General features: G+C 39.3%; 1 protein-coding gene and 1 long non-coding RNA gene across 5 annotated transcripts in view; one reads left to right on the forward strand and one right to left on the reverse strand.

The window, feature by feature from the left end:
- Positions 1–24814, forward strand: part of LOC105098005 (uncharacterized) — a 230439-nt gene extending 205625 nt beyond the window's left edge. Inside the window, exon 5 of the long non-coding RNA XR_010383459.1 lies at positions 24790–24814. This is a non-coding gene — a long non-coding RNA (uncharacterized LOC105098005). The remainder of the gene's footprint in view (positions 1–24789) is intronic.
- Positions 1–25739, reverse strand: part of GRM5 (glutamate metabotropic receptor 5) — a 384531-nt gene that overhangs the window by 74209 nt on the left and 284583 nt on the right. For all 4 annotated transcript variants that reach the window (XM_064492794.1, XM_031460522.2, XM_064492795.1 and 1 more), the window contains 3 exons: positions 14163–14409; positions 7428–7596; positions 3681–3807 (listed from right to left, as the gene is read on the reverse strand). In XM_064492794.1, coding sequence (XP_064348864.1) covers positions 3681–3807; positions 7428–7596; positions 14163–14409 — 543 coding nt within the window. The remainder of the gene's footprint in view (positions 1–3680; positions 3808–7427; positions 7597–14162; positions 14410–25739) is intronic.

The following is a 25739-nucleotide window of genomic DNA, read 5'->3' on the forward strand; positions in this document are numbered from 1 at the left end:
TAGATGAGAATTACAAGCAGCCCCTGGTACTAGAATGCAAATGAGAATTATAATGTGGTGGTGAATAAAGTGAGAAAGGTCACAGGAGGGTGAGGGAGAGAGGGAATTTTGTACGCTGTGTGAAAAACTTGGATGTATCCCATAGAGATATGAAAACACCGGTAAATGTTGAGCAATGAAATAAAAGGGACAAATTTGTATTCTGGATACGTTATCTGGTAGCAGAATGAAAAGCACAGTTAGAGGCATGTGGCATAAGTTTGGGAGAAGGGAAATAAACCAGGAAATTCCTGCAACAGTCAAAGGTGAGATGATAACTTAGTCAGGGGAAAAGCTGTACAAACAAATGGAAAAGAGCTGAAGGGTAAGACTACTGAGCCATTCCAATAGCCAGACTCAGTAAGTGACTGGATAAGGGTGGCCAGGAAGAGAGAAGAGTTTGGAAGACTTGCTTCTTTTTGTTTGGAGAAATTAGGAGAATGATGGTGCCATTAAGAGCCTCAATGCTGCACACTCTTTCTAATATGATCATCTTCATTTTTCTTAGGTGAGCTTAAAGATTGTGCCTCAAGACTAAACCTTCTCAAATTTCTCCAGGATTAGGTATATGCTTCTCTGTTTTTCCATAATACTTTGTTCATTTCTCATCTACGGCACTCAGTCCACTGCATGATTACCGGTTTACAGGCTTTTCTCCCACTAGATTGGATGGTTCTTGGAAACTGAGACTAAATTTTGTACTTCTAGTTTCTATTAAATTCTCTGGCACAAACTAAGCCCTTAATCTGCTAAATTAATTAGTTCATACTTGAAAATCTCAAGCTGATCTTCTAAACCCGAACTATTGATCTTTATCAAATAATACATTTACCAATCCTCAAGGCAGAAAATTTTTGGTAGCCTGACTTAATATCTACTGCAACCAATTCATCCATACATCCTGTTGATTCTACTCCAAAGTGTACCTCAAAATCATCCAATGCGCTGTTTAGCCCAAGACACCAAGAACTCTTGGTGCCTGCAGTGGGAACCTGCAGTAACCACCTAACCCATCTCCCTGCTCCCACTTTCCATGCCTCTTCAAACTATTCTCCCTCACAGCAACCAGAACGGTATTTTATTTTATATTTTATATTAATTCTTATTTTTTATTGAAGTATAGTTGATTTACAATGTTAGTTTCACATGTATAGCAATGCAATTCAGCTATACATATCTATCCATATATATTTTTTTCAGATTCTTTTCCGTTACAACTCATTACAAGAAATTGAATGTAGTTCCCTGTGCTATACAGCAGGTCCTTGTTGTTTATCCATTCTATGTACAGTAATGTCTGTCAGTCCCAAACTCTCAATCCATCCCTGCTCCCATCTTTCCCCACCTAGTAACCACAGTTTGCTTTCTATGTCCATGAGTCTATTTCTGGTTTGCAAATAAAATTTGTATCTTTTTTTTTAAAAGAAGAATGATATTTTAAAAATGTACATCTGATCATGTTTTGTTTTTTTTCTATTACGCTCCCTGCAAAGGTTTCTCATTGTGCTTAATAATAAGTGTTCAAATCCTGAGCATGTTCTACAAGGCTGTATGTCATATAACCCCTGCTACCTTTCTCATCTCTTCTGACACCATTTTTCTATTTGCTTACCCATAAACAGACCTTGACATGTGCTTTTCCCTCAGCCAGAAATGCCCTTCTCTCCATGTTTAGCTAGCTGTTTCTATTTATCACTTAGGTCTCAGCTAATTTTCACTTCTTCAGAGAAATCTTTTATGACCACAAATTTAAATCATGTCTTCCCTGATAGTTTCACTTTTCACTATTGTTCTTTTACTTCATATTACTTAACATAATTTGTCCATGTGTGTCTCTCTCCCAACAAGATGGTAAATTATTTAAGAAACATGTCTGCTTTTTAACCCCGATTTTTCCAACATCTATTATTATAATGCAAATAGTAACAATAAAATGCTTTTCTGTTGAGTGAATGAAAAAGCAGTCCATGTTCATTGTCAGCTGCACAGTTTTTACAAAACCTAAGGCAGAAATATTACATCAGTATATTCACATTCAAGGTGCTTAGCCATATAGATAATTGAATCTGCAAGATAGGTTTTCAATCTAATGATAATTCCTGTTGAAATTAGAAATTAGAAAAAGGTAAAAAAATAATGTAAAGAAAAAGACCACCAATACTGCTCTTCGTCCCCTTCACAAGAGAACCAATCATATTTTTTTTTCTTTCTGACAGTTTTACTGTATGTGTGCACATGTGCTGTAGATCATATGTTTAACTAAATTTATTGAAGGCTTTGTGTTCGGCACTCAGGTGACTGGGGATATCAGGATGTATAAGAGTCTCAGAAAGCTCATTGTCTAACAGTGAAAATAGAATTCAAATGCTATCACAAGGCACCTGGGTGTTTTATTAAATAGGAATTTTTAAATTTTTTAAGGAAAGGAAAGTGCTGCATAAACACCAGTCACTGAAAACAAAAGTCCCATGTGAACTGGACTCAAAAGGCCCAGAATCACAGGATTTTTAGAACCAGGCTTTTGGAATCAGTTAATCCATCTACCATGGATAATCTCTTGTCCTATGGGGATGGAGTCTAACAATGATGATGTTATAATCTTCTAACCTCTAGGAGCTTGTGCGAAATCCATCTTAATTGTAAAACCACTAGATGACCTGACATACCACATGGTGGGGCCTCTGCCTGGAATGTCCTTTTCTCTTGTTTTCCTTGAAAACTTAGTCTCATAGGTCCCCTCCTCATCCCATGTCCACAAGTCTATGCCCTTTTATTATTTATTATTTATTATGATTATTGTAATCATATTTAAAATTTTTCCCTTCCTTATTAACTTTTTGAAGAAAGAATTCATATCTTTATTCCTGTACCTTTATTTCAGTGGTAGGCAAATGGGCCCAGAATATGCATTTAATAAACATTTATTGAATACGTTGGAAGCAAAGATGGAAGATATCCTATTCTGTTTTCATACTGTAAAGTTTAGAAGTAGTGATGAAGTATCTTGAGAACACAACGACATAGGTTCTTAACATTTTTGGAAGAAGAAGAAGAAGAAAAAAACTCCTAAACCAAAGCAACACAAAACCCAAAACCCAAAAACACCACCAAAGACCAAGCAGAGATGAGTCTTGCCCTGTGTTGACATTATTTGGAAACTCATTAGTTAGAGTTTTCTGGTTTAGATTAAGGAAAAACACTATGAGAAGCAAAGAGTTTTAGACCAACTTCCACCTAATTCTGTGCTACCTTTTTGTTCTTGGATACGTGGTGACATCTTTTAGTCTCTTTCTGGCCAAGACTTCTCTCTCTCTCCACCTCAAATCACAGTTAACTGGGGCCTTGCTTAGGACTTCCTGGGACTATCCGGAGGATGGACTGAAAATGCCCGGTAGAAAAACTGGGGACTCTTAACTGAGTTTGGTGGTGAGGGCAGGGATATAGGCTGATTTCTCCCTGAGATCGAAAGATTTTCATGATTAGCCCAGGTGTTGGGAAGGCTTCTGTTTGTGAGGGAATTCTCTGTTGCATAAACGACGCCACCAAGATGGGGAATGCGTGGGGATGTGACCCCTCCTCAGATCAACTTTCTGAGATGGCTTTTGAGGGGTGTACCCGTGCTCACTTCGTGATGCGTGTACCTGTGAGGTCATCAGTGGGCCAGGACCCCAGCTGGCACGCCTTGCAGGTGTACTCATCGAACACATACTCGTTCTCCTTACAAGGTGTGCATGTCCAGCAACAGCTGACTTCTCCCTTCCGGATCACCTAAGGCAAATAGTCAACATTTTAATCATTCTTTTCACGTAGATAAAAATGCAGCGTTATGCAAACGTCCTGCTTTACAAAGCCGAAAGGGCTTTCACGGAAATACCTTCCAGTGTTTTCAGATAGGCCGTGTGAGGATTAATATTCTCACTTTATAATTAAAGCAACAGGCTGAGCTTCAGCAACCAGTTGAACATCATAAAATCGGTCGGTGACAGGGCCAAGAATGAAACTGAGGGCAGGTCTTTGGATAGTCAGCTTCAGGTACCTGAACTTATTCAAGTGTCCGTGTCTGTACTCATAGGTAAATACACGTACATTTCCTTGTGTGGATGTAACTGAATTTTTCCCAGTCTGTGCCTTTCTTTGCCTCAAATAAAGAACTTCTGCTCTCTGGATTTACCTTGGCCTCCCTCCACTAGCTGAGTAACTGTTAGCTAAAAGAAAAAGCACAGTATATCTGCTGCCCATACGGATAAAAGTAACTAGAAATTTGCTTGGAATTAAGAGGCAGAAGATGAAGTTGTTTTCTGGAGATAATCTCTCAAGCTGTTTCTATGAAAAACCTGGCTCAAAAATTCAGCCCGTTGCTTCCTGTTCTGGTAGTTTTGACTTGCTTGGGATGAAGGTGGGTAAGGTCACTGAGTCTATCAGGCACCTCTTTGTCTGTCTGGTTTTTTTAAGGCGATGGAAAATGAACGAAATAATTTAACGGTTGAAAGAGTCCCAGATGTTATTCTTTAGGAATGGATGTTTCTTATGTTTTTTCCACCACTGGCTCATGAATAGCCTCTCTGGAATAGAGACAGCGTTCATTGAACATTCCTATAAATAATTAGAACCGCGATTAATAGCCAGCAGTAACCAGACACAGCAATGATTACACTTCACAGTCCTCGCCTTAGATGCTGACTCTGTTAACGACCTCTGATAATAACGTCTAGATATCCACAGCCAAGTACAGTTGCAGGCTGCCAGCCTTTTCTTACACTTTATGCTACCCTTCGTGCTGACTCCTGACACTACGACAATACAAGTAGGGAATGATGACAAAAGGGCTTGAAACTTCCTTTCCCCAAAATAAACAGATAAATGAGGCAACATTGCTAATTAGACCTGCTCCATCTATCTAAAGCGTTCTTCCTAATAATACGGACTCTTTACTGGTGATTTAGTGCATGCCCCACGCTGTCGTCTCATTAAAACATTGAAACCACTCTGTATAAAGTAACTGGTTGTATTTTATTCATTTTTTTTTAGGGAAGAAAACGAAGGCTTAGTGAGTTCATATAGCACTGGGTAAAGGAGGAATCAAACAAAGCTTGTTGTACTTGGAGGCCATGCTCATAAATATTGAGCCTTATTGGTCTGCACAGAGTTAATGATATTTTGAAAGATGTAAAGGAAAGAATACTGGCTTGGGAATCAAGAGGCACTGGGGATCTAGTCCTACTTACAGCCACCAGATGATTGTGCAGCCTTGAGCTATCTCCCAGCTGATCCTGTTTTTTGAAACCGAGACTAATACTTTTTTAGATAACACCTACCTTTATAGAGTTTCCTGAGGATTAAATAGAATATCACAATGATTTGTAAACTTCTCTAAAATATTAACTATTTTAATAGTATTATATTAAATATTAACTCTAAATATTAACTATTTTAATAGTGTGTGTATATATATATATATATATATATATGTATGTATGTAAATATCCATATAGAGAAATGAATTTCATTTTCAGAGTAATTTCAGCCACACTTGGTAAAACTGTCACTGGACAATTCCTAGATTTTTGTCGTACAAGCAGGCACATTTCCTATGCTGCTCTCTTAGCAGGCCCAGCAAACAAAAGCAGCTGCATTTTTTCTCTTAGATGTGCGCTGACTTTCTGTGATTCAATGCACATTGGTTTGTGGATTTCGGGTTTTTACCAGAATAAGCTCATGCCCTTTTCCAAGATTAATTCCAATATTACAATCATGTTTTTGAATCAATAGTGACAACTTAATGTGTCTTCTTCTGATCATTCAGAACTGATTTGTTTTACTTTTTTTCACTCGTTATATATGTTCTGTTTCATACTTATTTTGAATAGAAGAGGTGGTGACAGTTCTCTTTCAGAGTGATTTCCATTCTTTCTGGACACCCTAGCCATAGTGGTGCTTTCTTCATGAATAACAATGTGAAATATACTTGAACTTTTTTGCCAGACTACGTGTCCTTTCATGGACACTAAGTTAACAAAGCTGAACGAATGCCATGAGGTGTGGATATCATTCATGAAGTCGTTCAGTGACAATCTTAAACCATATTAAGAAAATGTAGCCAATTGTACATTTAATGGAATGAAAATGAGATCTGGTTAGGAAAACAACTCTGGCTTAGAAAAAAGACTATATAAACATTATTACAAATTAGCTAGTATTAAAAATACGATAATAGGGAATCAAATTCTTCCTAGGAATTCAGTAAGTTATTCCCAGGAGAAGTGGGTAGAAAAGTATATGTAAAGAAATCTTTTGAAACAGACATTCAACCTTTTGAAGTTACAGGTTCACACTGCATTGCTGTGAAGGGTCAAAACAGACAACTTCCATGTGGTAATTTACACAAGCTAATCTTTCCACAGGAAGAACTGAAAATTATGAACAACTGGTATTCTGAATGAGTCTAAAAAGAATTTCACATGAAGAGTTTAACTTCAGGATGATTGGCCAAGATGCAGACTGTCACTGAATATTAAGAATCAGCAATCTTTTTCTGCAAAGGCCCATAGTGAATATTTCAGCCTTTGTGGTTGGTGGCCAGGGCTGATTGCGGCTACCGCTGTAATGTTTTTCTCAAATACGTCCCCTGCCCGCTTTCCATTCTCACTGTTTCTTCTGTAATTCAGGGCCCTTGTTACCACTATCACAGCATCCTTCTAACTTGTCTCTTCTTTCTTTATTCATAACTTTACTCATGAATCTTCACCTGCTGTCGTCCAGCTTATGTCAACATTTCGGTCAAAAGCATTCTCAGACTCCTGGCTAATAAAACTTAAGTTCAACCTGTTTAACACGGCATACAAAACTCTCCACAAATATGGCTTCAACCTATCATTTCAGCTTTCTCTTTTAAAATAACCATCTAGAGCAACACACCCTGGCTTATTCGCTGTTATTCTAGAACAGACAATAAATCTTCTGATAGTAAATGTGTCTTGTTTACTTTTGCCCCATCCATGTAAACTATTACATTAGTAGGGGTTTGATAAATACTTGTTGAGTTAATTAGAAATTGATGTGCTTTCCAACCATGAATTATTTATTCCCAGGAAGCATGTCTTTAAAGGCTTCCATGAGTAGAAAGGGAGTGAGCATGATTCATCAAGTGGTTTCGAACTGCACTCACGCACATTTTAAATTAAATTTTCCCAATACCCCAATAGGTGAGTCCAACTGCCGAGACCATTGCGGGTCTCACTAGATATCATAATTAGAAAAAAATTTAAAATTTTTTTTCTGACATTAGAAGCCTACAGTGGAAAAGGTAAAACAAATATCTACAACTTTTTAAAAATGACAATGCTTCTGAATTTACAACAAAAATGAAAGCATCACAGACTCCATTTTACCTTTATCTGGCCTTTCTCACAGGGTTCACTGCACACGGATCTGATGATGTGGCTTTTCTTGGACCACACTTCATCATCATCCATTTTTAATTCTCCATTGTCCCAGCTTCCAACATTGATGTAATCAAAATAATCTTTTCCCATTTCCTTGAAATTCATTATTTCATACCTTGGGAACAAGAATATAATAATCATTCAGCTGAAAGTATAAATATCCAGCTATGAAAAAGCAGTAGACTTCAGTCCTCCAGTGTACCTGTTGTCTAATATATTAGTGACACTGGAATTTTCCATGACAGTACACTTAGAATAACGAAAACCTTGTCTGTTTCATTTTCTCATCAGAGACTTTTTTTTTAAACTTTCAAGCTTACACCTGAAATAGAAAATGATCCCATGTGAGAAGGTGACTTGACCTCAGCAGGATGAAAGACAGTTCTGAAATAACTTCAAGTAGTTTAAACAAGAACCACTGTTAGGCTTCCAAAAAAGACAGCAAGGTTTTCGTCTCCACTCCAATAAAATGATACATTTTCCTTTGCCAACCAAGTGAGAAATTTGGTAAATCTTTCATCTTGTCTTCAGCTGTAGGGAACGTGGCGGTAATTTGGGTAGGGCCTGACTTTACCTTTCTTATTTTGCCCTTTATCAGTGGTTAAACTCATTGTATAAAGGTACTTTCAGGAGCAATGTTTAAAATAATTCTGAAAAGCTTCTAAAGCATCTCATGCAGTGTAAAAATGCTAGAAAACACTAGTACCTTGTGAGTTCTCAGCCTTTATTGTCTATTATTTTGAGTAAAGGGATGGAGATGTAAAGAGGGAAAAGTAATGTGATTATTTACAAGATTTTTCTTACATATAAAAACATTTGCAGAGAAGCCCTTCTGACATAATTTTCCAATCTGAGGACATCAGATGAGCGATACCCCCCTGTCAACTCCTATAGTCATCTCTGTACATATGTCCTAGGTGTTCAATGTCTTCACACAGTGCCCTATGTTTTACTTCCCAGGACTTTTAAAGGATTAGTAGATGGGCTCTTATAAGTGTCTCCTCCAATCTCCATGCTCAGCATATTTAGCTATCTGAAAATTAACATGTATAGAAACCTTTCTGGTCTTGGAGTTCAAGTGACTAGATCGGCATACTCAGACCAATGCTCAGCACAAAAGCACTAAGAACAAACCTGACACCAATCTTTGGACCTCCATTGTAAAATGATACCATCCTGTTTTCACTCCTAATCACATTTTTTACTGTGGTGTCTTCTCCAGAATGTTAACTTGTTCATAAGTTTGGTTGGCTGTTCAGTGGTATAAGGATTATCTGACAGTGTTTTATTTGCAGTTGGTAACAATTTTGAGTAACTGCCTAAATTCCACTTCTACATCAAAAGTACCAATCTGTGGGACATAGAACGGTGTTCAGCACCTTTTCATTCTGTCACAGTTAGCCAGTGGCTCCTAAACATGCACTGAGTTGAGACATTAGAGTACTAAGGTAAAAGGAACTCATATATTATGTCATTGGCCACTTCAGATTGGCTCCATGGGCTGCTAAGGCTTCCAGAGGTGACTGCTTGTGGACAAATATCCTTTGAGCATTCTAGGCTGGGAGGAAGAAAGAACTGACAGTGTCAGGAAGGTCTTTTCTTTGCTGCTACTGATTTGAAGACATATGAAGAAGGATTCATGGCTCACCCCCAAATGAGCCATCAACCCATTTCTACCAGTTGTTTACTTTGATGCCATCTAGTCCACACTGTTAATTTTATAGAAGATGGAACTGAATCTGGGTGAGGTAATGAATGATATCAGATTGGAGAGTATGCAAGTCTAAACTCAGCCCTTAGATGTTAAGTCTGCTGTTAGTTCTTCTCCATGAGACTGCTCCGGATGTACTCGACAGAGCTAGGAGATCGATTTCCATTGCTTAACCATTGCAGAAATCTGTTCAATATAGGAGGAATAGTAAAAAGTCAAAGGATCCAGTTTTTGAAAAATAACTATGATAACTCAATAGAATGGAAAATGTCATATTTGACAGGGAAGTGATTTCAAGAAAAGTTAAACCTTAATTTTGGTTCAAACCAGTCAACCTACTCTAAATTTATTAGAGATAATGGGATTAGCTTTTAGATTTCTGGTAATTATTTCTTACCTACCAGACAACCACAGGGACATCATCACTAGTGGTTATAGCTATGAAAGCACAACATTATTGTAAAAATCTTTGGTAGCAGTGCATTAAAAAAGAAACAGCTAAGAATAATTCTCCGTAAAAGAAGATTCCTTTCCTCTTTTCTTGTCAATTGACATGAATTCTTTGAACTTTCAGAGATAGGAGATAGATTTTATTCTCCATCAAAAGTGAGAGTAAGTGAGTGAGTGAAAAATAAGCTTACTTAAATTGTAGGGAAGAATTAAAGCACATGATGGCTTCCTGCGTTTGTTACCCATCGTTTAATTCTCTCACATTCCTTTTTTTTTTTTTAAATAAAGCAATACTTTCTTTCTTCCATATTTGTTCATTTTACATTGTCTTTTTTGGGGGGAGGTAATTAGGTTTACATGTATGTATGTATGTATGTATGTATTTTTAAACAGAGGTCATGGGGATTGAACCCAGGACCTTGTGCATGCTAAGCACACACTCTACCACTGAGCTATACCCTCCCCTCTTCTCTTATTCCTATTCTTGCTCTTGCCCTCTTGCTCTCTCACCCTCTTTCATTGAGCCTCTTGGTTTGTTCCTACATCTCTTCTTCTGGATCTCCTCTCTCATCACTGCATGTGGGCATGTGTATGGGTATGTGTAATCTGTCCTCTTTAATACCTCTTACTTCTTCCACCGTTCTCTCCGCTTCCCCATGTCTGTCTCTTCCTTAACTGGCCACAGTTAGTGTTGAAATATGCTGAAAATTTGTTTCAATTTTCTACAGTGTTCAAAAACAAAATAAAACAGATAAAATGTATTGTAACCAAAAAGAAAAAAAAGCTCTGTTAAAGCACTGAATAGAAACTGAATAGAAAAGGCAGGGTTCAGCTGAACAGAACTAAAGAACTGTGTAAGTGGTTCTCACTCTGAAAGTCAGAGCAGGGTTGCGCAGGAGATAGTGAGGATCTCTTTACCTAATGGGCTGAAGCAAGGTTGTTGTCAGGGGAACTGGAACATCATTTGGGGGAGGGAGCTGTGAAGGGTATTAGATTTAAATGGCCCGAATGGTCCTCTCGGTCTATGATCTGAGGCTAAGGTGCTTTTTGAAGTCCTCCTGAGGATAGAGCCACATATTAAGAATCTGTGTGCAAACCAGCTTAGTATCTGCCAATTTCTAGTGGTCCAGCCTTATTTTCTACTTGTCACATCTGTTTTTGCCCCTCTTTTCCTGCCTTATTTTGGATTAACCATTTTTTTTTTCTTTTAGTATTTCGCTTTTGGCTTTTTAGCTCTTTCTCTTGTATTAAAATTTTAGTTGCTCAAGGGATTTAATATGCATTCTTATCTTACTCTACTGAGAGTAATGTTGTGTCACTTAATGTAAAACAGAAGAACCTTGCCCTGTATAATTTTATACCCCATTCCTATATGCCATGTTGTCAAATATTTTACATCCCCATACTTATAAACTTATAAACAATGTAATGTTAACATTTTTGCCTTAAATAGTTAGTTTACGTAGTTTGATGTTTACTCTGCATGTTTCCTCTGCCCAGTTATGGTCAGTCCCGGGCAGCAGCAAGGCCTCTCAAATCTTAGTTCTCAAAGGACTCTCTGTAAATCAGGAGTCAGAAGACACTTGCTATAAAGGAGCAGACAGTAAATGTTTTGGGCTTTGTGAGATGGTCTCTGCTGAAACTACTCAACACTGTTGGCTGAGTAGTGTGAAACAGCCACAGACAGTATCTGCATAGATGAGTGTGACTGTGTCCCAATAAAACCTTGTTTACAAAAATTGATAGCACCCCCGATTTGGCCTGTGGACCATAGTTGGCCGACCTATGATGGATCCCATCAGTGGTAAATAGTAAAGGCTCATATTTCTTACCTATGATCCTGAAATCCTTAGAGCTCTGAAAACCCTAAAGTTTTTTTTTTTTTTTTTCATAACTCCCTTGGCTGCAAACCATGAGCCATTCTGAACTAAACCAGTAAGAGAACGTGACCATCACTGTCAGGAGACTGTTTATACCCTATTCATCATACATGCAAATATTGATATGTTTTGTAGCAGAAGTGGCAATGCGTGGATTAAGAACTGCTGCCCCACAGTACGCTGGAGGTATTACATGACCATATAACATTTTGTAATAATAAAAATTCAGAATTCTGTAACACACTTGGCACCAAGGGTTTCATTAAAGAATTGGGGGCTGATAGTAGTCTAATTAGATGTGAGGTTTAAAAATGATGGTTAAATTGGGCTCTCAAGCAAGCCACAGGTGCGTGTGCTAGAGTAAGTTGCCACCTTTCCCAGCTTCCTCTGGTTAGGAGTTTCCTCTTGTGACTCTGGCATTTTAGGGGAACCCCTTATGACCCTAGTCTCCTCTGGTTCATGGCCCAGGTTGGAATGTCTTTGATTCAGCTGAGTAACTTTTACTCCAGAGAAATAGCAACATAGTGCCTACACATAGAGTTCTCAGAGAGCAGGGGCTTTTTGATTTTGACGCTGTAATTGGCAGCTGTTGAACAAGGTTAGGAGCTGAAGTCCCGGAGATTGAGTTAGAATCTTGATTCTATCATGTGTCTTAGATTGTGTCTTTGGGCAAGTCATTTAACTTTGGCAAGCCTCAGTATCTGAGCCTTTAGCTGGAAAAGAGAATGATGATATTACGTATCTCCTAGGATTAAAATGTAGAGGATTTAGGTAAGTTCTTGGCTCAGAATACACACTCAGTAGATACCAGTTATAATTATTTTGTAACTATAACTGGATTAATTGGAAAAACAAATAAGATGCAAGCCATCTTTTCCTGAGTATGGCTCATGCCCTCAGAGGCCAATTCTGATCATTTATTAATGAGTTAGTGTAATATCCAATCTTAGAAAATGCATGAAAAGTCTGTAAACAACTATGAGTTCCCAGAAATTGTTTGCAAAATTTATGTATGTTGTCCTTTAGAGAATATTTATAAATTTCATCTAAGTCTTAAAGAGATTCGTGTTCCAAAATATGGTTAAGAACCTATGTCCTAAATGTACCCGATCCCAGCTCTTTGGAGGATTGTCAACAAGATAGTGATGTTCTGTCTGATCTATTAAGGTTTCCCCCTGGAATAGAGCTGAGCCATCTGAGTCATTTCTTCACTCTCTGGCTTGCAGAACTAACTTGGGTACAGGACATGAAAATTATTTGAACTGATGGAGCTGCAGTCAACCAAGTTTATGAACAAATCCCAAGCTGACGTCAGTGCTCTAGGAATGCACAGATAATAAACCCGTATGCAGATAAAAGAGCCTGGGCCTTGACCTGAGCCTAGAAACTGAGCGCATTAGTTGAACTGCCCGAAGAAGCCTTACAACAAATGTGCAGTTCTCTTTGGCCCTGGGAAAATGCTTGTATTCCACCTCCCCTCCCATGAATATACTGAATAGCCAAAAAGTAGAAAACTATATACGAAAAGTCTTATCTTGGCAAACAGCCTGGTTAGGAGCAATACTCTTAAACTCTCCAGAACAGAGGAAATATTCAGCTTTCCTCTTGGCTGCCTGGCTTGGAACTAGCTGTCACTTAAAAGCTCAGCTTGTGAGATAGTAACAGCTGCATGAGGGACAAACTCCAGCTCACACAAGGAACATGGAAACAAGCTAGACCGGGGTGGCTGGTACAATGTGTGGGCACATGGCATGTGAGTCACGCAGGGATCATGGGACCTTCTCTTGGCAGAGTCAGCTGCAAGCAGAGTAGAAACACACCCTTTCCAGGCACACCTGTCAAGCTCTTGCTGGGAGAGTACCTGGGATTTTACAGTGGGACCCTAAAGGACGTTGACTGTTCTAACACAAGGCAGAGTGAAGACCCAGCCTTGCAACAACTTAGAATGTCATTTCAATGAAATTATCTCTCGTGGGTTTAAAGTCTCATGTGAAGAATCACTTAAGAGTTTAGAGTCTGAGATAGATGTGAATGCTGGTAAGTTCTGGGTACTTAATGACTTCCCTGGAGGCTGACCTATAATTATGAGTAAGTTCATATTTCTTAGGCTTCTCTCTATAAATAATGGAAGGTAAAGTTTCAGAGAAGAAGGCAATTTAGTTCTCAAGAAGGGAGAAAGTGTTCCAGCTGGAGGATACTAAAATAAAATAAGTTGTAACTTACTGTAGGTACAAAAAACAGCCCTATTTCTGGATTGCTGGACATGGAATTGTTCCTGTTTGAAAATAGTTCTAGGACCCAGGAAGAGATCAGGATACAGGGAGTAACACGGCAAACATGTACAGGGAAACCATAGCGTTGGCTTTTAATCATCTATGACAGTGTGAGGCTCCTGCTCCTAAGCTTGGGTCTCTGGAATACAGTGGTGATTCCAGGGGTACATTTTGGACATCAGCATTAGTACCTCTTCCTGGCCACAGGAAGTGGGGCTTCTTTTGTCTGTCTTTACTCACTTCGGGATGTCAGAGCTAGCCAAACATGGCCAGGAGCCTAGTAACCACCAAGGAGAGAAACAGGCTTCTCATGATCGAAAGATGGCTTGATCAGGTTCTATGGTCTAGAGGAGATTTGTGACAATACCTTCCTGGAGAATCTCCATTCTCATCAAATAGGATCATGTCTCCGGAAACCCCAGTAAAATTGGTTTTCATCAGGGAGTCCAAAAGCTTCCGTCCATCGATTGGCTTCATCGCATCACAGAGGCCCGCATAGCCCGGGCAGAGGGACATCTGCATGTTGTGGAGCCCGTAGGCCATGGAATAGATCGCATTGATCACAAATCCCATTTTGGAGTCTTGAACATGATGTGTTCTCAGAGTCAGAGAACCTGTTGGAAAACAAATTAGGGATTAACTTTCAGATTTAATTTTACTATAGCCACACCTATGGATTCTGAATAATTAGAGGACATCCTGGAGTAATGGATCAGAGTTAGAACCAGAGGAAATACTAAGATACAGGTGCCAACATGGTATGCCTAATAGTTGTCTTCTATTTCTAGGTTTCTTCCCCCCAAGACCTTAAAGAAAGACCTGAATTCCCAACAGTACCAAGATTCACGTCCTCTGTTACCAAACTCTGGGGCTCAATGTAGGAAAGCACTCTATTTCTGTACCACAACATTTATCTTAAGGACAGATTAATCTCCCAAGTATTTAGCTGTGATATTATACCTCCTTGATTTAGAAACCATCAACAAATCTCCAGTTTCCAAATTATAATGTATTCTTAGCTGAGCAAATAGATCCCCTACCGTCTTGCCTCAACTTATCTATTTGGATTTATCACCCACCACTTCCAGCTTCACAGGATATTGGCTCCATAAACTGACCTATTTGGAAATTCTGAACTATAATGTTTAAGTTCCATTCATAGTTAGTTAAATAAACTTACTGGAATCTGAGTATACATAAATGATGATCCAGGGAAACACAAAGATGAATTGGACATGGATTCCACACATAAGAAGAAACTTATTCAGTAATAGAGATAAATTATATAACTATAGTGAAAGGTAGAAGGTGATAAATCCATAATAGATGTGGAGTTAAAATCTATAGAGGTCCAAAGAGGGAGAGACTCCTTCCAAAGAAGGGATTTGGGGAATGTTTCATTAAAGAACTAACATTTGGTATGAGTTACTGATTAAACAAACATGGAGTGCTTGTTACTTCTGGCTGCTCATGATCTTATTTTCATTTTAAAAATTTTATGTTAAGAATAGAAAATAGAATGAGAGTAGGGAAAACTAGAGAAAAATGAAATAGGTTGTTAAGAGATGATGGTGGGTTAGTCCAGGGTAGGGTTCTAATTATATTTTGAAAGCAGGAAGAATAGGATATGCTAATGGATTGGATGTGAGATGTTAAGGAAAAAGAAGCATCAAGGATTAACTCAGGTTTTCATTTTTAAGCAACTAGATGGATTAGACATTGAGTGTGAGAAATAGGTTGGTGGAGGTGTGGATCAAAAGTGCTGTCTGACACGTTAAATGGGGAGGTCAGTCATTGGCCAATGTAATTGACCAGGCAAAAGATATTGGTGGCTTAGAGCAGGGTGATGGTCATGATGGCGAGAAGTGTTCAGATTCAGCACACACTGTGAAAATAGAACTGACATGACCAGCTGACTGACTGGAGCTATTTCAGATATCAGACTTCTTTCTGAGTTCCTGATCATTCCTTTAAAAAATGTAGAGATGCTAGACTAATTTTACTGGCTGTATAGTGTTCCGTTGTAGGATGTAGCACGATTTATTTTTACTAGTTTCAAAATGTCTTGACAATTTTTTGCTTGGGTTACTGCAACAGCCTCCTAACAGATCTTACTGCCTATAATCTTGCCCAGCTCAAATCTGTGTATTTCCAATGTAAATATATAGTGAGTAGACTTTCTAAAGCACAAAAACTGATTTTGTTAGTTTTCTATTAAGACCATTCAGTTGATAAACAAATAATATCCTAAATATTATGTCCTGACCTTCAAGACCTTTTGTATCCTGCTCTCTATTTGCCTCTGTATTCTGATCCATCCTATCCTATGCACCGGCTATTTGGAACTTCCTGCAGCCATGTAATAAACTCTTCTTTCCTGTATCTGGGCCTCTGCATTTCAGTCCACACACCTGGAACATACTTTCTTGCAGATTTTCCACTGATTAATTTGTGTGCGTCTAGGACTCATCTCCACTCAGAAGCTGCTAGTGACCATCCTCCAGTTCAGAATTAAGGTTTGTTCTGTTCTCCTATAGCAGTGGTGCCAATGTTTACCATGCACTAAACATCCTATGAAGAAATTGCCGGTTTACACATTTGTCTCTGGTCTAGACTGTAGGCTCTGCTTCGTTCTCTTGTGGCACTGGTGGTGAGCTGTGGCTGATTCCTGGTACACTGTGGGCTCTCTGAGGGCAAAGATTCTATGCCATTCAGAGGTAGCCCTTGTACCTACCACGGCATCTGACACGTCCCTGGCACTATTAGTACATATTAAGAATATGAATGAGGCCTGATATGTGACAGGATGTCTGCAAGGGTGTCACCAAATACCAGGTCTGGTCTTCAGATTGTCAAATCAGTTTATCAGTGCAGTCACGGCTTCGTAGAATGCTGCTAAACGAAACTAAATATCAGTGCCAATTTACAACAAAATCTGCCAGGTGGACCACGCAATTCCATTAAGCAATCTTGTGTGCTTTCATCATCTAATAAAAGTGCATGGGAAAAGTTCTGGTCGAGTCAAGATGGAGTAAGCCATCTCCACCGTGTTTCTCTCCCACTGGGTGCAGCTAAGAACCCTGAGTGGCATGACTGGAGCAGCTTTCTGATGATTCTGAAAAGTAAATGGTCACAGGTAGATTGGGGAAGGAAACCAGAATTCAAAACACTCTTGAGCCATGCATGAGAATTGCACAGTCTCGTTTCTTGCACAGTCTCCAGGCCTAGACGTGAAGGTGTCCCTAAATGTGGAAGTGTGCACAGTTCCAGGAGAGACAGACAGACAGAGCTCTGAGAGAAGCCCTCCTTTCTGGTCTGAGTAGTGGAAAGCGGCACCCTACAAGTCAGGGGGAGTGCGGGAAATCCCACTTTTGTTTTTTATTTGTTTGTTTTTCTATGCAAGTCCCCAGCGCAGCCCCACAGGGATGGTGGTGGAAAAGGCCATGGTGGCTTTTGGGTGGGAACCCTTTTCTGTGACCAAAGGAACTGTGTCCCTGAAGTATGGGGAAACTCCCTGTTGCTCTTTTCCTTCCTCTAGTCTCTCTCCTCACTTGGCTCCCATGACAATCCAGCTGAGAAACAGCATGTGGAACAGAGGTAGAAACTAAAGCCTCAGGGTTTTGCCTGCAGGACCAGGAAGGGATGAGACAGGCTGGGACCTAGAAAGTTTCAGGGAGACTGTGGAGAGGGAGGAGCTCAAGGAAGTAGTCACACAAAACTGAATATGAACTCCTGGGCTCCCCCCTGAGTTTTGCAGAAATGGATCTGACACTGCTTAGTGCACTGGAGTTTTGAGATGTGAACTGCGGGATAGGGCACTGCCTCTGTCCAAGCCTTGCCCCTCGACAAGGCACGTGCGCAGTAAAACTCTGACAGCTCTGCAAAGTCTTTGAAAACTGCACTGACAGTGGACCCAGCCCACAGAAAGCAGGTGCAAACTTGTAGCCTAAAGCAAACCAGGTTGGTTTCCTGGTTTTTTTTTTAAATCAATATTCTGTATAATATAATGTTATATTGAAATATTTGGAATCAGGGACAGTCTGTGATCACTTGGGGGTGATCACGTGGGGATACTGTCAGAGTCCCACTACCTTTTACTGGTCTTCTGTCTGTATTTCCAAACTCTCTACTCTCCTTTGGTTGACACAGCCTTTCTTTAGATGTCTTAATAGAAAGCAGAATTATATTCAATTTCTTTATTCTTGCTGCTTAGGCCCTAGAGAGAAATCCTGGCTCATTAAGTAATTTATTTGTTGACTCACTCAGAGATTAATTAAGTGATTGATTAAACAGATATTTATTGAGTCCTTACTGTGTGTCAGACAGTGTGCTGGGTGCTGGTGATACCAACGTGAGTAATGTGGCATCACTCTCCTCAAAGACACTCAGCCTGTCGGGTGCTGGCTCAGTGATCGTGTGATGGATCCGAGGAGTTTCACATTATTAGGCAAGTTTTACAGTCCTGAGTGCATATAATGAATGGCTCATTCTATCCAGCCTTCTTTTCTTATCCACTCAGTGGCAGGAGAGACAGGACATGTTAATTAGCTGGCATGTTAGGGGCCCCGAAGAACTAGACTTCATTCAGCAGTATTTGTTCAATGATTATTTTTTAGGGTCTCCTAAAAGCCAGACCCAAAGTAGGCATGAGGACTCGTGCCAACCCAAACCTTCCAGCTGCTCTCAGGCTGGACCTGCCTCACAGCAGCCTGTGGAGAGGAAATGGGAGCAGGGAAGTTTGGCTCTTCCCTCTTTGCTTCTGTCTTCAGAATTGGATACTTGATTTAGAACACTTAGCATTCAATTCTAATTTTACTATTGTTGAATTAAATCAGAAGGCTCCAAAAGGATTAGCAGAAACTGAAATCCTTCAATCTGTGATTACAGCTAAATTTTACAGCACTCAAAACATGTTGTTTAATTCATCGGGGGAACCGGAACTTTGAAGTCGCTGTTAAACAAGGGAAATCAGGCTGTCTTAATGCAGAATCAGAGAGTGTCTGAGATACAAGGGGCTTTAGAAGCATCTGGTTCTAGAAGCTGCAGAAAGCAAGCCCTTGGGCTAAATTTGGCCTTTAGTTATGTTTTATTTGGCCTGAGTGCTGTTTAGCGGAAATCTCATATAAAAATCCAGCTTTGTGGACTCTTGAAAAGAACCAGAAGACCTCACAGTACTGGCTTCAGATTCTCACAAGGCAAATGCTGACCTGCTTCCTTATCTTCCACATCACCTCTTCGGCCCCGTACTCTTCGGAGACTGGGACCCCATCATCTGGCCCGATAAACTCATTTTACAGATAAGGAAAATAAGGCTGAGAAAGGGAAAAGTCTTTCCCTGAAGTCATACCTTTGGTTTAGCAGCTGGCCCCAGACCCCTGCTGCCCAAACTCTTGGACTAGCGCTATTTTTATAGGGGAGGCAAAGGAAACCATGATTTAAAATTGTTTTCAGCAAATGAACTCATGATCATAGAATGGTGAAACCAGCAGCCGTTTATTTATTTATTTATTTATTTAAATCCCAAGTTAGTTCTTTGTGTTAGCTCTTACACTAAATACTGAAATACTTTTGCATTGTCTTCATTATTTCCTTTCTACCCACTAGTAGGGGAGTGATAATAAAGAGAAGCAGCAAGGAAGAGAAGGGATTCAAGTATTTTTCAGGAAGGAGATTATAACTGTAGAAGAGGCCATTAGATAGCATACTGTTAACACTGCAATGAAAAAGAAATTGCCAATTCTCCCCACGTTCATTTATTTTCTGAATCTACTAATTCCTTATGCATCTGGCAAATGGATTCCAGTTGTGCTCAGTGGATGAGACAATAATTTGTTTCCTGCTGGGACAGAAGGGCAGAGCATCCCCCAAGCCAGAATTAATCTTTTGCCATTACATGCTCCCATGGAAATGTGTTTCTACCTCTATCATGACAGGTAATCCTTTCTGCCATGCATTAGAATTATCTATGTGCTTCTCTGTGCCCAGCACAGAGTCTCAGCACCCTGAAGACTACAACTGTCTTGTTTATATTGTTTCCTCCACAGTTCCTAATGCTGTGGCATAGAGAGGGCAATCCATTTCTTCATTTAACATTTACTGAGCATCTCTTTAGTGCAAAAGCCTCTAAACATACCACGAGACGTGGGGATTAGTTCAAAACAGGCCATCGACTTCATGCAGACTGGCCCACACTGATCTTGCTTATATCGTATTTTCAGCACCCAGAACAGTGGTCAGCACTGTCACTGATATATTGGTGGGTCATGTGAATGATGGATGAATATGAACAGACTTACTGTATGGAACTGAATATATAGTGAAACAGACAGAGACATTAATGTTATAGTGAAGTGAAGGTAGCTTCTTGGGAGCGTAGGTTAAGATTCATAAGATAAAGAACTGGTTATGTGATGTACGGCTTGGACAGGGGACTAGTGATGTCAAGAAGCGAAGAACGGCTTACAGAAGGGCTGAAGAAACTGATGGCATCAAAGAAATCCTTCATCCTTTTCCCTAACACTACGTGTGCAGCACTGGGAGCCCAGAGCTGTAGCTATGGCCAGTAGGGACACCAGTTTCTAAAATCTGTAGCTACTCCAATTTATAACTGTGCCTGAAATAACAGGCAGCTGACCCCTAAATGTGCATATTGAAATGCAAATGGAGGCAGCATCTGCAGAAGGAAGACATGTCTTCAGGGAGCTACAGAAACTCAACGGGGATTGTACACTTCCATGTGCAAAACACTAAATTTTAAATTTAAATGCTTCACCATGAACAGCCGGTTGGCAGCCTTCTGATGGATATGTTATTTCAGATAGCATATCTCTTTCATTCACATTACAGTATTTTGAGGAACTTCCATATGGTGTGTAAATGAAGGAAGAAATTCTCAGGGATATGAAGGCTGGTGGCTATGATATTATTTAAAAGAGTATGCGGAGAAAAGCCATAGCATTCCACTCTCCTTACCTAAGACCGAACTCTAAGGCCAGACCTCTCCTACTTGGCTCCACCCATCTGTCCATCTTCATCACCACTGTTCTTTTCCACTTTAGTTGTGTTTCATGACATTTCCTGAGAATGTGGCTTTCCCATCTCTGTATGATGAGCTCCCTATCATATTTTAAAACAGTTTAAGGTTCACTTTACTGTGAAGGCTTGCTAGAGTTTTCCAGGTAGAACTAGCAGATTCTTTTTTCAGGGCTTCCTCATTTGGAAAATAATACCTTCTGGTAGAGTTGTGACAACTAGGGACAATACACAAAGAAATGCAGACCTCACAGCAGGCACTGATCACGAAGCTCTGGCTCTTGGTGTGCACCCTGTGCCATCTGATACACGAGGTCACTAGACTAGTCTAAGATGTTTGCACAATTAGCACTCCCCACCTTTGGGACTTGGAGCATTGCTATATATTTTTTTTAATTCACAAAATGTTCCAGAGTTTCTGCTTCTGAAAATAAGTGATGCTAAAAATTTAAGTTCCATTAAGACGTTTACTTCTAATTAAAAATAACATGCATGCTAAATGAAAACCCCATCTCATATAATAAGCACTATAATTGAAGTAGAAAATTGAACAAAGAAGAATTGCATTTCCGTATGTAAAAACTTCTGCAAAGAATTCAGCCGCAAAAGGCAGAGTTCATAAATTGTACACATGGAAGCTTAATTATCATGTCTAATACGAGAGGTTTGATTAGGGTAGAAGGATTTGTGTAAACTGATAGACACTGGATCCTTTTTATCAGAGAATATTTATGAAGCTCCCTCTTCTGAGTGTGCTGGTCTCTGTACCACTTGTACTAGCTTCTTTTTTTAACAGTTACTTTAAAGTCACAGTGATGTCACTTTCAACCATGATGCTGATTATTTTCTATAAATCATTTTATTTTGACATAATTCAAAGGCAGTCATTAAAGGGGAGGAGCTGGGAGAAGGGTCCCACCCACATAGGCTGGATGCTATATGCTTGACATTCATTACCTTATTTAACCCTCACAGCAAACATATAAGCTAAGCATTATTTTCTGCTTTGCTTAGATGAGAAAATTTGGGCTCAGAAAATTAAAATGAAATTCCCAATAACATAAAGCTAAAACCCAGTAAAGCAGAATTTGAAACTCAGTTTGCTTTGGCTATACAGGCTGCCTTTTCTGCGCCAATATCTTCCCTAATCTTTATTATAAACATACCAAGGTCACTTTTGTGAATGTCATTTTCCTTCAGGTGAAAATGGGAAAAATCATCCCTACTAACATCTGAGGACAGCACTTGAGTGAATGAGAGATTATGTTTAAAAGATTCTGATTAATAGCAATGGGTAATATTTATTGAGAAATTACTGTTCTAACTTAGCCATCACAAAAGCCATGTAAGTAGAGAATACCGTTAGTCTCATTTTTTATTCAAGTAAACTGAGATTTGTATACTTTAAACAACTTTTCCAGGGACAAACAGATTGAAAACACATCAAATTGTAAAGAATTGCTGGTGTTAGAATCTGGACTGGACATTTTTCACTTTAGAACTGTATTAACATAGAGAATCACGGAGATACAGAAGGAACCCTTCTTTGATACATTAGTTTTCTTATCTTCTAGGTTCAGTCTCAACTTAACTCCATGCCATCATGTCCCCAGACATGCTGTCAGAGCACCAGACAGATACAACACCCCAGGTCCTTTCCAGTGGATTGGAATCTAAAACAGTGTGTTGAAGACAAAACCCAATATAACATGGGAACCATAAGCCTAACTGTCCTTGAGGCTACTCAGTGGGAGACTGAGCTTTCTTCTGACTTTTCCATCATCTGCAAAGTTCATGTTGGATTCAGTGGTGGCCCAATGTTAGCAACAGATAACCACTTACTACTTACTGTATTTGAGTTTCAATTCAAATATTCATTTTTATAATAATGACTGGTTTGGTTCTATCTGGTGTTTCATGGATTTTTTTGCATTCCTACAAGGCAGAACAATATAACTAAAAGAACATAATGAGGAGAACATGGATTTAAATTTTAGCTCTTTGTCAGTCATATGTCCTTGCCTGGGCAAACCAGGAAACCTCTTTGAGTCTTAGTTTGCTCATTTGTAAAAGACAACAACAATAAAATCTGAGGATCAAGAGAGAGCAATTACTTACCATGATAATAAATTAATATTATTACTTTATAATCTATAGATCTGAGAGCAGGTTATACTACTCCTCTGAAGAAATCTGTGAGTTGACTCATTCTGGCCTGATAACTACGGTGAAATAATTCAGAACTGACAATTTATTGCTCTTTGAAGAGAATTCCTGCTTCTTAAGTCTAATTATTGCTGGAGCTCAAGGTGGGACCTGTCTTTGGGATAGTAACTATTGCTCTGTGTCTCTGCCCTGTGTCTGAAATACTCTTTCCTGCTTAGTCTCCAGTATTGATCCATCTTTTTTTTTATTAAAGCTGAGTGGAAAACCATGGAGTTAAAACATTAAATGATTCACAGACATTTTAACTATATACAATCTCTTATCTTAAAAAAGCCATTTTTTTAACGTATTGTCATGTATAAGAAGCAATAAAGATAAGCAACTGCTTGAACACCCAGTTTACTTCACCATTATGAATTTGCATTGATTTCATTATAACCTGGACACCAGTCCCTTTGGTTCATGGGATGACCAGCTCAGCATAAGGCTCAGAGCCACTACATGCTGGAGGGAACTATGGAGGGGAGGGGACATCTGTCTCCTGACATGTGGTCTTTTAATTAACATGTAAAATACATTCCTTTATTCATGCAACAAGTACTTACTGAGCGCCAACTGTATACTAGAGCTGTTCTAGCCAGGGTTTTCAGCAAGTACTTGTTAAGCATGTACCGTATTTAATAAGCTATAAGATCGCCTAGTGGCAGCAGAGAAGTCAATTCCCTGTGTGTGCACGTGGGTTAGCTCATTTGGAGTTACACAGCCTGTGGTTTGAGACTGGCTTGCCTCTTACTGTGTAATCATGGGCAGGTCACTTAACCTAAGTATTTTTTCTTCCATGTTTAAATAAAAGGACACTAAGAGAAGCTAGCTCATCAGATCGATGGGAGCATAAAATGAGACAGTGTCGGGAAAATATGGGTAAGAATAGAGCCTAGCAAGCAAATAGCTGTTTATTAAATGTTAATTATGATAATGATCATGGTAATGAGACCACTTATATCGCTCCCAATTACTGAATTAAGCTATAGCCATCTTCATTAGTTGGCTGCGTAGAATCCAAATCCCTTTCTAATGCTGAGGGACTCCTCCTCGTACTCAGATTCTAGAAGGCTGGATGGTGCTTCCATCAGGGAAGCTGAAGTAGCCCTACCCTCCTGGATTCGCCGTGTCCTGGTTGCCAGGGAACAGGAGTGTAACCCAGGCTCAGTAAGTTGGAAGCTCCTCCCCAGGAATCTGAAAAGTGAGCTAAAGCTAAGGGTGGCCGGTATTTACTTACGATGAAGTGAGTGGATCGCGTCCAAGTGCAGTCACACTCTGGCCAAATTGCTGAAAGCTGAGCTTCTGGTTTCATGGCCCCTGGCAGCTGGTCCAAGTTTCCAGACTTAGCCCTCCAGCTACCAGTAGATCCTGGGATGTTACAGTATTCTTCCAAATAATAGTATTTATTTATTTTTTACTTAAGAGAGCCAAGCTAAAATTGGTTTCCCATGATTACAACCCAAATCTTGACATGAGTCAATTCTTGTTTGAAAAAGCAACCTGTTATCAGCCAGACAACTACTTACTAATCGTTTGAATTTTAATTCTACTATTAATTTTTATAATAATTACTGATTTAACTCCATCCAGTATTTCATGGGTTTTTATGAGTGCCTATAGTCCAATAGAAACAAATTATTTAATTTTACATTAAAGTAGAACCATGGACCAAAAGGGTTTCCAGAGCTGAATTATTTGACAAAGACAATGCAGATATCAAATTTAATTCACTACTTGGGCTTCCCCTCATCCAGGACAGCAGATGCCTTGCACCCTGGAAGCTGACTTCACGGTGGAAAAACGTTCACCAGGACAAACCTGGTAAGGACCTCATCCTGGGATTAGAGTCCTAATAAGAAGAGACACCAAAGAGCCTGCTCTCTGTCTCTCTGCCATGTGAGGAGGTGGCTGTCTGCAAGCCAGGAACAGGTCCTCACTGGAACCCAGCTGTACTGGCTCCCTGATCTTGGTTGGACGAACATCCCAGTCTGTGGCATTTTGTTACGGTTGCCTGAGCTGAGTAAGACACTGTTAAATGCTTCATAGATAATAGTCTAGGTTCTTCTCAGAAGATCTCTATCAAGTAGGATTTAATATCATCCCAAACTTACATCAGAAGAAAGTGAGGAAAGATTGTTTCAGCAACTTGTCCATTGTCACAAAGCTGTTAAGCAGCAAAGCCAGGATATAAATCTACCCTGTCAAATGCCAAAGCTTGCCACTCTACTATAATGTCTCCAACATGCATAACTTTCCATTTATGTAAATCCACATGCATGAATCAATTTAATCACATTTGTCATATTAACTAATGTATAAATTTATTTCATAGTGAAACTTTTTTACATCTAGTGGTCCCTGCTCTTCTGCAGTTACTGCAGATGATGACAGTTTTCACTGGCTTCTAGCTTTGAGTTCTTCATGCTTCCATCCAGGCTTCTAGTCTTCTACTGACTGTTAGTAATTTTGCACCAGGGCATGTCACTAAGGTACCAGTCCCACTTCTCCTATTTGACTTCACATATTTCTACCTGTGTAGCTTCCAACTTGAAATATTTTGAGTGGAACTCATCTTCTTTACTCAGTCTGTCCCCCTTTTCTATTTTCCCTATTAACAAAATTTTTTTCAATAAACTATCATTAAAATCTTTTTTTGGAGGGGAGGGAGGTAATTAAGTTTATTTAATTTTTTTCATTAAAAATT

Source organism: Camelus dromedarius, chromosome 12 (genome assembly GCF_036321535.1).
Source record: "Camelus dromedarius isolate mCamDro1 chromosome 12, mCamDro1.pat, whole genome shotgun sequence".
NCBI lineage: Eukaryota > Metazoa > Chordata > Mammalia > Artiodactyla > Camelidae > Camelus > Camelus dromedarius.